General features: G+C 35.0%; 1 protein-coding gene across 9 annotated transcripts in view; it reads left to right on the top strand.

The window, feature by feature from the left end:
• Positions 1-13,490, top strand: part of LOC310911319 (sodium channel protein type 2 subunit alpha) — a gene marked incomplete at its 3' end in the record, with an annotated part of 51,812 nt that extends 38,322 nt beyond the window's left edge. For all 9 annotated transcript variants that reach the window (XM_083864732.1, XM_083864726.1, XM_083864730.1 and 6 more), the window contains 8 exons: positions 874-1,047; positions 3,144-3,266; positions 8,054-8,335; positions 8,783-8,836; positions 9,888-10,029; positions 10,639-10,763; positions 10,926-11,196; positions 12,295-13,490. In XM_083864732.1, coding sequence (XP_083720858.1) covers positions 874-1,047; positions 3,144-3,266; positions 8,054-8,335; positions 8,783-8,836; positions 9,888-10,029; positions 10,639-10,763; positions 10,926-11,196; positions 12,295-13,490 — 2,367 coding nt within the window. The remainder of the gene's footprint in view (positions 1-873; positions 1,048-3,143; positions 3,267-8,053; positions 8,336-8,782; positions 8,837-9,887; positions 10,030-10,638; positions 10,764-10,925; positions 11,197-12,294) is intronic.
• Positions 13,491-14,209: the final 719 nt, after the last annotated feature.

Here is a 14,209-nt window from a genome sequence, read left to right as displayed (position 1 = left end):
TTAAATACACTTTTCAATAAAAACACAGTTGAGCTATGAACTTAGCAGCAGCAACTTGAATTGTCAAACTGAGGGGAAGGTGCCAACACAATTCCATCAGATATTTTACAGATTGATGTTAAATCAGGTGCACTGAGTTGGTATTGAAGTAATTAGTTTCTCATAGCAGGGGCAAAATATAATATTCTTGCTACACTTGGCTCAATGCACAGTGATTCACTGTCAATGTATACATTTTCTTTTGACAAGACACTTCTCTCTATTTAGGATTGCTTTGTGCATTAGTGTGCTTCATTTGGTTTCAATTATTCCTCAAAATACTGTATCACAGAGTAATTTTTAAATCCCTCTGCAGAGCTGTTCCTCTCACATATTCTCACTCCACTCTTCTCTGCCTGCAGTTCCCCCTGTGCAATATTTTTTTTTTTCCTTCTTAAATATATTGTCACAGAGGTGTTATTATCATTCCTGATTGGCCTGGCCTTGGCCATCAGTGGCTCTGTCCTGGAGCCATCTGGCATTGGCTCTGCTGGACATGGAGGAAGCTTCTAGGAGCTTCCCACAGAAGCCACAGCTCTAGCTCCCCCACTACCAAAATGTGGCCACATAAATATTATCCCTGGAAGAAAAAAAAAGTTTCAGGATTGGTCTTACAGTAAGTTTTGTGTATTGCTGTTCAGCTCAGCTGAACAATGAATATTTGGACTCAGCTTTATGAAAAGTTTTAAGTGAGAGCCAAAGTTATACTTGAGGGAAAGATACATGCCTTATCATCATGTATATTTTTTCAATTCTGTTTTTTCCTGGCCGTTCCTATATGACACTGCAAATTGTGAAGACATTTAATTATATCTTCAAAAATCTTTTTCACAGGCATTTGAAGATATCTACATAGAGCAACGTAAAACTATCAAGACCATGCTGGAATATGCTGACAAAGTTTTCACCTATATCTTCATTCTGGAAATGCTTTTAAAATGGGTTGCTTATGGCTTTCAAACCTATTTCACTAATGCATGGTGCTGGCTGGACTTCCTGATTGTTGATGTATGTATTCTTTTTCATGTTCTGTATGACAGGCTTTAAAAATCAGAATATTATGTTTTCAGGATAAGATTTCTGTTCTATTCAACAAAAACTGTATTTTAACTGTGACAGTATGGTTTATTTTCCATTTTTTCACCTTATTTTCCATTCTGTTCAGAATGGAAAAAATATTTCTCTAGAGATGTTTTGTTGAAATTCTCTACTTTTATGAAGTTGTAATTCCTGCTTGAAATTATGCTTTTTACTATCTTTTTTTGGTGGTATAGAAAAGATGCTGCTCATCCTCTTTAGTTTTTTTTTTTTTTAATATGGAAGCAATTTCTCAAACTGTTTCTAATATTCTAATCAATTACTGTAAGTGTCCTGTCACTTACTCTGTGTAATATGAAAGGCAAATACTGCTAGGAATTTTCAGTTCCATTGTGCTATTGAGTACCCTTGCTCTTTTCACTATACCATGGGGGTGACCTTCAGAGAACCGTAGATGAGCCCCATTAGAATGGGTTCCCACATATTCTCCAAAGGCTGCACTACCAAGGAGCAGACACACCTTGTCTGAAAGAGACCTAGTGAGAAGTGCATTGTAATTTCAAGTCTACATGCTCAACAGTGTGTGTAAAGTACTGGGTAACATAAATGGAAGACCACAGATCTTTGACCATATAGCAGATATTCATTTCCCTTCCATTCTCCAATACCCTGACTTACCTCTGTTTGTGTTAATAGACATCTCTCAGTTCCACAGATGTAATTCTGATTGAGTGCAAGTTAAGAATAAGCCTTAAACCACCTATTTTCACAAAACAAAAAGCACCAGAATTCTACAGAAATTGCTATATATCTCCCTAAACTACAGTGATAGATCATGAGGTCTTTACTACACAGAGGCTGGAAAATACTGTACCTTGTAAATCCAGACCACCATTGCAAATCCTCTGATAAGACATGACTATATACTCATATAATATTTTATGATTGAGTCTGTATCTTTGTAAAACATGTATTGGCTCAATCATCCAATGTGTAAATTGCCATGACCAGTAGAGCTTGTATTTATCAATAAATATTTAATTCTTAGTTGTTAATCTGTGGTTTAGTTACTTCTGTGACCCTTATAAATACCTTTATTAGTTTTCCATGTCACTCTTACCTTGGTGCAATTTTTTTTTAAATAAAAAAATTAATATCTGAAGCATTTTTAAAAATCTTTAGTGAGGGGATTGAAATAAAAAAAAAGAAAACAACAATTTGGAGATGAAGGAATTGAGAGAACAGGAAGGATGGAAGGGAAGGGCATTGGAAATGGTTGGAAATAGAAGGTGATTTGTTTTATTTTTGATGTATTAGGGCCACTTCTTCCCAATGGCTATTAGAAATACATTTCCAAGGATTATTGATGAAAGATAATTGTATTATTTATTTTGCAGCTATTCTAGTTTATTTACTCATCTGCCTGCAGACCAGACCAGCGTTATGCAAGCCAGAATTGATGAAGTGGTTAAAGGAGTCACAGGGAATGTAATGAAGTGTGGATATGCCTTACAGTGAAGCTTCTACCATTGTCTAACAAACAGTTGGTTCTCAATCTTGATTAGTCTGGTTAAATATGAACAGCACTGGTAGCTATGGCTGTTGAATAAGATTTTTTTTTTTGGACACTAGAAAGTTACATTTGACCAAAAGCAAGGTCTGGATGTGGTTTTTGAGAGCTTGTACATTCTCATCAAGTTCTGAAGATACCATGGGAAGTCCTGACCTAAATTGTCCATTCCAATTCACCCAGCTTTTGGGTGTTTTGTTTTTGCATGTGACTTCAGTTTTCTTTAAATCCCACCAAATGTTGACTGGTTTATGTGAATATAGAAGGCACTTTTTTATACCATTCTACCAACATGATTTCATCAACAGGTATCTAGAATATACTTTTACTCTACTTTGTCTGACATAAAAATTTTTCTGCATTATAGAGGGTTTCCTGGAGAAAGAGGTCCAGCCTTGAATCTTCTTGAGAAGTTCAGGGCACACATCATTCCCACCATATGTATCGGAAGGATATAAAGATGAATGAGCAATATTGCCTTTCTGTTTTTGTGTAGGTCTCTTTGGTTAGCTTAACAGCTAATGCCTTGGGCTACTCAGAACTTGGTGCGATTAAATCCCTTAGGACACTAAGAGCTTTGAGACCTCTGAGAGCCTTGTCGCGATTTGAAGGGATGAGGGTAAGACAACGTGAAAGAATCTGAAATAATGCATGCATCCACGGAAACAATGCATGCAGAATAATCAATGACCAATCCATGCAGAAATGCCACACTACCATCCTATATATTTCACGTTTATCACTAACATATAAGCAAAAGGCTTCACTGCTTATATGAATTCATGTGTTACTGCACATATTGTTACACTTAATGAGGGTCCTTGGCCTTTCACCATTTTTCATATTTTCATGGAAGGCCCAAGGATTTATCAACTGCATGGATCTATGCAATATTACTGAATTTATCTTATACAAACACATATAGTCAGAAAAGTTTAAAAAAAACCCTCCAATACTTCCTTTTAAAAGAGTGTGCACATACACCCATGTATGCATGCACGTTTATTTTGTACCACTTTAGACTATCATACATAGTCTCTATCTTTTAACATAGTATTCTGTATATATAAATTGGGAAGCTCTTCTAGAACTAAAAGATTTTGTAATTAATTTGTATGTTGATAAGTAAATTGGCACTATTGAAATACCTTCTCTCTTTCATATTAGAATCATTGCATTCTATTTAAGAAAAGTTTTCTAGCATATCAGAGATCAAGCTGATTTTATGATTTCTGGTTGCTTACTGCTTTCCATATTGATTGTAAAATGTTGATTATAATCTATAGAGCACTAAGCAGCCTGAAAACATATTAGACTTTTGCTGGATATTTGAGAAGTTACTGTCCTTAGCTGTTCATTATCATTTTATCAGTTACCACAGCTAAGACCCTCAGCTGCCCAACAGGGCACCTTCAATCTGCCTCAGTGCAAAGTCAAAGTGGTTAGTTTAAATCACTTCTTCAGTGCACTGAAATGGATAAAGACCCATACATAGCAGATGTACTCTGCTATGACTTGAAAGCTCTAGAAATGTTTCTCTCAGAGGCAGTAGTGGACAACCAGATATGGTAGATATTTCTTGCTCTAGCCACAGGAAGATGTCTGGCTTACACCTTCAGAGTCCATCTGTCTCTCTTGGACATACTGCCATAGTGGGCATCAGCAGATGCACCTGAACTGGGACCCTACTGCCATAATTAAGAGGGATCCTTGTATGAGCTCCCTCCTGCAAACTATTCTTTGGCACCCCAGGTGATAAGCTGATTAGCTAATTTGTAAGTCAACTAGAATTTGGTAAGCTTCTGAAGAAAATGTCATGCCTCTGTGTGTTGAAAGTAAGAGAAGACTTCAACCAAAAAGGAAATGGGCTTTGATGAAATATTATAAATTCAAACAGGAAATAGTATTTCTCTGCCTCCAAAAATTTTCTGGACCTTTACTAAAGCAAATTTGAAAATTTGGGATGATTATATCAGAGGTAAGGCCTGTCAAAAGCATCAGTATTATCTCACTAAATCCACATTAACTGTTGGGGGATTTTTTATGACAATGATTAGCAAAATAAAAACCCAAAATGAAAATATTTCAATTTTTATATAAAATTGCTTAAGTGGCAATTTATTGTTGCAAGGAAAAAACCAATAACCTTGTCATGAAGCTTTATGGATGATTGTCAATCCCATGACGTCCATGTTGGTGTAAACTTCACCTGCAGATTGGATCCTGATCTGCCAGCTGTATCTCTTTGTACAATACCCAGTTGAGGAGAAGATTTATAAGTTTAGCAAAAAATACAATAAAAAGTAGTAGATTAAGTTAGATTTATTAAAGCTAGAAATGTGATGTATAATTTCATTAATTAGGCAATTAACCATTTAAATATTCCAGTGGATGTAATGAATTTTGCCCTTATTTGAAGCAATTAATTCCAAGTTTAGTACCTTTAAAGACACGGTTGCTCAAGTTGATGAAGAGATTAATATGAGAACATTTTAAGGTCTGATACATGAAAATTCAAGATGTGTGTTCATAACATAATCATTCCATTGGTGCTTATCATTTATGAACCTGAAAATATGACAATACAGTACAATGCATATATTTGCATAGATGCTTAAACTTACTTCCATTGAGCATTATACTTCCCTTATACAAGCAGGAAATTCTGTTCAATACATATAAAATTTTTAATTCACTGTACTATTCTCTAGGATTTGGACTTGTGCCTGCTCAAATAGTAATTAATAGAAAAAAAATTGCCCCTATGAAAACCATGATTTTTTTTTCCCCCAGCATTTTCCCACCACTGTTACTGCTAGGAAAGTTATACTTTAATTTGCACTTGGTAATTCATTAAAATAGCCTGTGGGAATATAATTGATCAGTCCATGCTCTGTCCCAAGCAGTATCACTCACTGCTGTCTGGTGCTAGGCACTCATACCTTTTTCTTTCAACTAGAAAACAAGGGGTTTGATGTCTTTCTTATGCTTCCCCTGCTTTCATATGCTGTCAGGCCTACTCCCCTTTGCTCACACCCTACTACCAGTGGAAGCTGGAAGGTGTCAGGATCAGTGCTTTCAGTGATGCTCAACCATATGTTTTGAGTGTCTTCAAATGATTTGTATCACAGGCTGGTTCTCTATAGCTTCAGGACTCAGACTGATACCAGAGAAAGTAGGTCAGCTGTAGAAATCCAGCAATTAAAGAAAGGACATGACTGGACCTGCAGCTGCAGCAAAAAGAGGAACAAAAATCTTGGGTGTACTGAGACTGAAAGCTCGAGGACAAATATTTTCACTTCATTAACTATCTCTTTATATCTCAAGAATCGTTCCTGATGGATGATATTATTACATTTAAGAAATCTACTTATATTTTTGAGTAGAAAAATTAAGATAACTTTCAATTTAAAAAAACCTATATATTGGAAAAAAAATTGATAAATATTCCCAAATTGAGAAAAAATGATCTTGCCATTTATTATTCCAGTCAAATTGCTGTAAAAATAAATGAGTTCATGATTTCCCAATTTAAACTAATTCAGTATTTTAATTAGACTGTTCATTTGCTTAGGTCAAACAACATCTTATGGCCTTCCACAATCATGTGGTTCACAGTGCTGAGTACAAGCTTGACAATATAAGACAGCACTGTTGAAATAGTCAGAAAATATTTATCCATCAGTTAGGGAATCCCCTCTACCCAGCTGCTGCTGGCTTTTTTTTTTTGTTTTGTTTTGGGTTTTTTTGGGTTTGTTTTGTTTTGTTTTGTTTTTTGGCTTATTAATTTATAATAGGTAATGCTAAGGAGATTTTTAGTATGATTAAGAAAATATTCTGATTTGTTTTAAATTTCCTGACTAGAAATAACCACTTGTTAAAACACTTGATTTACAATATGTGGGAAAAAAGGTACAAACAAACAAAAAACCATGAAAGATTTGGACTTCATGCACCATTCTGTGCTTTTATAGAATCACAGAGTAGTTTACGTTGAAAGAAACTTCAATTCACTGAACAATTTCACTGAAGACTCTCAAATGTTGTCCAAAGCATGTATCACCCAAAAGAGGTAGTGTTTTGGCAGGAATAGGGCCCTGAGAGTAAAACAGGAATTTCTCCTCTCCTTCAGCCCAATTCTACTTTATAGTACACATGATGCTGGTTCATCACCTATCTGATATTCAAAGGATTTATTTCCTGTTCTGTAAAAGGGCAAGGAATGAAAGCCCACCTACCTGGATGACTGATTTTATAATTCATTGATTCTGCGGATGGTATTAGTTGCAGATATATCTGTACTGCCAAAATACTTCACAGACCTTCACTACATATTTGTATTTCAAACAGAAACAATAAGTTTTTTATAGTAGAGGATCTACCCTAGTACTAACATCATATAAACTAAATTGATTATAAAAAAGTCCATCAAAGTAATAGCTCGTGTTTGCATTATTAAAGAAAAAAAAGCAAACTTCACTAAGTTTTAAGGATGTGATTCAGTTGTTTTGGCAAAGTTGGCAGTGCTCTATACTTAACAAATTTTATATTCTTAGAGTTATTTACAGAGAGATTTAAAATGGGAATTAATTAATTTATCATCATTGATTCCATCATTAAATTAATAATTCTCATTCATAATGGACCTGCTTTCTCCCAAATTTTATTTTCTTTAGTGTTTTATTTTTATTCTGGCATGTTTTTAATCATTTCTCATTGTCACACATTAACTCATTTTCACATTTTTCTTTCCTGAAGCCTGATATTTCCCAAAATTCAGTTGGGAATTAAATCAAGTCTCTTTTTCAAGTTTTATCTGCCGGTTGTCTAAACGCTAACAGCTCTGGTGTGTTCAGATACTCAGTAGTTTTCCTGGTTTGACCATTTCTACTTTTCTGATTCTGTATGTAAACATCCAAAGGAACATGCTTACATCACTGGGTATTATTTTTAAAAAGACTCCATGTTCATTTCGATTAGAAATTTGCCCAGTAATAGCTTTGAACTTACTTGGATTTGTTTATCCAGTAAACATGTAATATTAAAATTGTGGTTTGTTAGATTCAATCAGTGATTATTACGATTTTGCAGACATATATTAAGTAAATATTCTAAAAAGCAATGATAAATACTTCTTTTTCCCTATTTTTTTAAACTGGTTCTTATTTTACCCATTATTTAAAACAACTATTTGCTACTATTTGTATTTTTTCCTTCTAATTAAGTTTGGCATTTTATCTTTTCTCTATACTGGTTTTCTGGCTTGTTATTCCCAATGATTGAAGTATAACACAGATATTAGAATTATAATAGCATTTTACATTTGAGAGAGGCTGATGAAGCATTTGTAAGATTGTGGTGCCTGTGTTCTTACAGTGTTTCTCTTTGGTTTCATTTGTACTCCAGGTTGTGGTGAATGCCCTGTTAGGAGCAATTCCATCTATTATGAATGTGCTTCTTGTTTGCCTTATATTCTGGCTGATATTTAGTATCATGGGCGTAAATTTATTTGCTGGAAAGTTTTACTACTGTGTTAACACTACAACTGATGAGAGATTTGATATCAGCCAAATTAATAACTTTAGTCAATGTGAGGAGCTCATACAAAACAATGAGACTGCCCGGTGGAAGAATGTGAAGGTTAACTTTGACAACGTAGGCCTTGGTTACCTTTCTCTGCTCCAAGTGGTAAGTCACCAGTCCTTACTTTCTATTTCTGTATCTCGGTTGTTTACAGTAAAAATCCTTGACTCTACAGAAATAACACAAAGCCTAGAGAACATATTGAATATGAGAAAATAATACTTAATCAAACCTAATGCACCTTAGCTGTATCAGGTGAATCTGTATCAGCCTTTAATGCTCATCCACAGAAAAAAATAACTTTTGTATCAGATATTATTCATAATAGACAAAAGTTCTTAATAGATGCTGTGTTCTCTATAGTCAGATATCAGAACTGGCTTGCAATTCTTGTACATGAATAAAGCATACAATAGAAGGCAAGAGTCAGATATTAGGATTGCACTCTGCTGGTTTCGATGATGACTGCTAAGTCTTCAGCTCCTAGAAAATGCTTCTGAAAAGCCACCTTCCAGAAAAGTGTGACTGAAACACCTTTTTTTCTTTTTATAGGCTACATTTAAAGGATGGATGGATATCATGTACGCAGCTGTGGATTCTCGTAATGTAAGTAGTCCCTTGACTCCATTTGTTTTGATTGTATGAGCTCCAAAATTTGGGAATGTAATTTTAACATCTTTCAGAAATTACAGTAAACATGAAAGTACAAAGAGTTAATATTACTCTGTAGTTAAGGAAAATGAAAACCATGGGAAAAGTACAAGAATTGAGGAAAGTAGAGGAGCAGTCCTAAAGGATTACATGTTTTCTATTGGTACACTTGAATCACAATTCCTCAATCCTACAACACACTTACCTGTTGCCATGAAATACCTTTTCTTCCTCTCATTATGCATGGAGACATTATTTATATTTGGAAACAGACACCAATACAGAGAGGGGTTTTTTTGTAACACTGATCTTTTTTATAGTTAAGACTTTCATTGTGTTCTGCAAGTCTACTGACTCCTTTCTTTAGGACACAGTGCTTAGTTTTAATTAGACCTGTACATTTTCTTACCCTTTGGCCTGTCCCTTGTTCCCTTGGTGCAAGTTTTCTCTAGTTCTAAGTAGACAATTGAATGAAATATACTAGTTAAGCTCCATCTTTTTTTGGTAAGCAGCACTCACAGAAGGAGGCATGTTGAGTATAGTGAAAGTTATAGCCTAGCTATACCAAGAAAATATGTTTAGCCTAAATATGGCTTGGATGCCTCTCTTCCACAATCCTGTGCACATAGTCTCCTATGTGCCTGTAGCAGTGAAATCTCCACAAGCCCACAACTCCAGCCTTCCACAAGATTTACAAAAAATTCTGCAGATGTAAAACTTGGTGTTTCTGGTTGTCTGTAGACTCAGACTAGTTTAACCAACTGTGTTTTCAGTACTTATTCTACATTCATACAGGCCAGTTATATTTTTTTAAATGAAATATCAGGTTTGATAGCAAAGTCCTTTTTCAAGAATGTAACTTCTTGTAGATTGAAGACCACTGGAATATATGTCAGGCTTTGACCATAAGAACCAAAGGTCACAATGATAGAGCACTAAATTCTATCTAACAGATATTTTGTGTTCACTTTTAAACTAATGTGTAGTTTCTGTGCCTTTTTTGCAGGTTTTGGATCAGCCGAAGTATGAAGATAACCTGTACATGTATCTTTACTTTGTCATCTTTATCATCTTTGGATCATTTTTTACCTTGAACCTTTTTATTGGTGTCATCATAGACAATTTCAACCAGCAGAAAAAGAAGATAAGTATTTCACTGTTATTCTAAAAAGAACATTAAAAAAAATCTTATTTTTGGTCCACTGAGGACGACTTTATTCATATTTTTTTAAATGATAAATTAGTTGAGTGCTGCATAGTAAATACATTAAATTATTAAAGCTTATGGTTTGGCTTGATGAGGTTTGATGATAAATGACAATCTATGACTCTCCATGGTTAGTTAAATGCTCAATGTCATCTTTGTAAAGATATGGATTTGAGACTGAAGCCTTAATTGACTCATAAAAAGGCTAAATTGAAATAGCTAAATATAGCTATAAAAACTCTGCTATACTACCTTCATGTCACAGAAGGTAGTATAGTCAGCAGTATAGATTTCTGAACTTTGATAATAAACATTGTATTATCTTTTTTCATATCCTCTTTCCAGGCAGTGTCAACACTGCCTGGAAAGGTATCAGTGTTCCAGCTGCCAAACTCAACACTTTCTGTAGTTTAATACTTAATATAAAAATCATAAAACATAAAAGAGGATTTTTATGTCTGTCCTAAATTTTCCCACAGATGAGAATGTGAACAAGAGTGATCATTAGTATTATTTATCAGTAATCAGTAAGTTACCTGATTGTAACCAGTTTTTTTCTCTTGGGTTTACTTTGGAGGTCAAGATATTTTTATGACAGAAGAACAGAAGAAATACTACAATGCAATGAAAAAATTGGGTTCAAAGAAACCACAAAAGCCTATACCTCGACCAGCAGTAAGAATAAAAATATTTTCTGTTATTTTTACATCTATTTAAAAATCAGATTTTTTCTATCATGCCTTAGGCTGAAATAAGTTGTAAGCTAAAAAATATGTGATATAAGAAAAGCTTTATTAATCTGAAATACCTTTTTTCCTTTTTTTTCTGCTACAACAGAATAAATTCCAAGGCATGGTCTTCGATTTTGTAACAAAACAAGCATTTGATATCAGTATCATGATACTTATCTGCCTTAATATGGTCACAATGATGGTAGAAACAGATGATCAGAGTGAAGACATGGAAAACATTTTATATTGGATTAACCTAGTGTTTATCGTACTTTTCACTGGAGAATTTGTCCTGAAATTGATTTCACTTCGTCATTACTACTTTACTATAGGTTGGAATATTTTTGATTTTGTGGTTGTCATTCTCTCCATAGTAGGTAAGAGCAACTCATTTTTATGAAATGTCTCATTCTGTGAAAATGTAAATATTTTTGGCATGTAAAATTTATTTATATTTTGGTTCAACTTTGTCACTATAAATCTTATCCCTAGGATAACTGAAAAATATGGTAAAAATTTTTTCAGCAAGAGATTTCACATACTCCTACTTTTTTACTGATTGAAATTAGATCTTTAATCTAAAATCAGCAGGGATTCCTACACATACATGAAAAGCAATTTTGATATAAACTTACAGTGACAGTTGCAGGTGAAAGAGTCCAGCCATCCAAAATCCAAGAGCAAACTCTGTATGGGACTACTATGAGGGTAGGATGCATACCCAGAAAGCAGGGTAAAACACTTTGCTTACTTCAGTTTTGTTTGATCCTGAGAGGCTTTGTGCCTGAGCTAGAGTGAGCACTGGATAAGCAGAGCTGAAGTGGATGTGGTAGCAAATAATGACTCCACTGATCTTTGCTTTATCTAGAGCAGCAAACTTGAAAGAACTTGAGTAAAAATTGTGTTATTTTAACTTTTAAGTACTCCTTAATATGCAAATCAGTTTTGCTAATTTTGTATCAAAAAAGTTTTTTTCTGCTTTGAGGCACATAATACAATGCTCAGTTCTTTTATTTTCCTGTGAATTATAACAAACCTTTTTATCAGTTTTTTTATGTTACGAATTTCTGTGTTATTAGTAATAAACCTGTGTTTATGTTATTTTATATATGTTAAGAAGTCACAGTTCTCTTCAAATATACATATTCTTTTGAATAACCTAACTTGATTACATGGAATTTTAATGCTGTTGTGCATATGATCTTTCTTAACTGATATTATTTTTGTTACAATTAAACAAAAGGGTATTCCTCTGATCTCAGCATTTGATAATATACATACACTAGTTACCAGTTTGTCCTAAAAAAGTATACCAAAAACAAAAGTTTTGTAAAAAAAACTGAATGGCTAATTCCTAAAAATCTGTTTAAGTATCCTACTCTTCTTGAAGTTCTATAATCCTTATAGAATATATCTTTAGCAGTGTTTATTAAATCTAATAATACTCTTTACTGATTTAACTTTTTCTTTTCTAGGTATGTTCTTAGCTGAGATGATTGAGAAGTACTTTGTATCTCCCACACTATTCAGAGTCATCCGGCTTGCCAGAATCGGTCGAATCCTGCGCCTCATTAAAGGCGCCAAGGGAATCCGCACTCTGCTTTTTGCTTTGATGATGTCTCTTCCTGCTTTGTTCAACATTGGGCTGCTGCTCTTCCTGGTCATGTTCATCTACGCCATATTTGGCATGTCCAACTTTGCCTATGTCAAGAGGGAAGTTGGGATCGATGACATGTTCAACTTTGAAACGTTTGGCAACAGCATGATCTGCCTGTTTCAGATCACCACGTCCGCTGGCTGGGACGGTTTGCTCGCCCCAATTCTGAACAGTGGGGAGCCAGACTGTGACCCCCATAAAGATCATCCAGGGAGCTCTGTGAAAGGTGACTGTGGCAACCCCTCTGTTGGGATTTTCTTCTTTGTCAGCTACATTATCATATCCTTTCTGGTGGTGGTGAACATGTACATTGCTGTGATTTTGGAGAACTTCAGTGTTGCTACTGAGGAAAGCGCTGAACCCTTGAGCGAGGATGACTTTGAGATGTTCTATGAAGTCTGGGAGAAGTTTGATCCCGATGCAACACAATTCATAGAGTTCAGTAAATTATCAGATTTTGCAGCTTCATTAGATCCACCTCTTCTCATAGCAAAACCAAACAAAGTCCAGCTTATTGCAATGGATCTGCCCATGGTGAGCGGTGACAGAATTCACTGCCTTGACATCTTGTTTGCTTTCACAAAGCGTGTATTGGGGGAAAGTGGGGAGATGGACGCCCTCAGAATACAGATGGAAGATCGGTTTATGGCAGCCAATCCCTCTAAAGTCTCCTATGAACCAATTACAACCACACTGAAACGAAAGCAGGAGGAAGTGTCTGCTGTCATCATTCAGCGTGCTTACAGACGTCACCTTTTAAGGCAAAAAGTCAAAAAAGTATCATGTATATTTAGTCAGGATAAAGGTAAAGAGGAAGATGATCTGCCCACGAAAGAAGATATGATTATGGATAAACTAAATGAGAACTCCACTCCAGAAAAAACAGATATGACCCCATCCACAACCTCCCCACCTTCTTATGACAGTGTAACAAAGCCAGACAAGGATAAATATGAAAAAGACAAATCAGAAAAAGAAGATAAAGGTAAAGACAGCAGGGAAAATAAAAAGTAACACAGAAAGCTGTTTGTAATAAACTGTTTACAGCCTGAAAAAGTATGTTTTTGTGTCAACAGGACTCCTGTAGGAGGTACATGCCAAACTGTCAGTTTTTACATATATAGATATATATATAATTATATATATATATAAAGGTCAGTGCCTATAGCAAGACAGTGACCCCTCGTCATCAAACTGCAACTCTGTAAAACAGGGTAACATCTTGACAGGAGGTTGTTGTTTTTCGTGCCAGCTGACACTGCTGAAGAGATGATAAAATGGCCAACCAGACTGTAGGGACCAGTTAAAAAAAAAGGTGCAAACCTATGAATCTCCGTGTTTAACATGAAACACACAGTACAAAAATTGTATCCACTGTTAGCATTTCAACAGTCACATTTGCCATATTTTTACAAAAATCAGTGTTGGTGAACTTATCATTTTTTAATTCACAGGTTGTTTACTATTATATGTGACTATTTTTGTAAATGGGTTTTATGTTGGGGAAGGGGGTATGAGGACCAGGTGTTCTACTCTCGGATTCTCTATAATGTACAGACAGAAGTGATTTGCATGAAGGCATGCTGCACTTGTAGTTCATGCATGGGAAAACATGACGTCGCACAAAGCAGCAGTCTGACTACTTCCATGTTTCAGGGTGGCTCTGTATGTTGAGGTGCTTAATAACAGTATCCATCTAGTATCTCATCCAGACAAATCTTAATGTGCCTGTA

This window comes from Zosterops lateralis, assembly GCF_965231275.1.
Source record: "Zosterops lateralis genome assembly, chromosome: 7".
NCBI lineage: Eukaryota > Metazoa > Chordata > Aves > Passeriformes > Zosteropidae > Zosterops > Zosterops lateralis.
The sequence above is the reverse complement of the archived record's forward strand: the minus strand, read 5'-3'. Positions and strand labels throughout refer to the sequence as shown.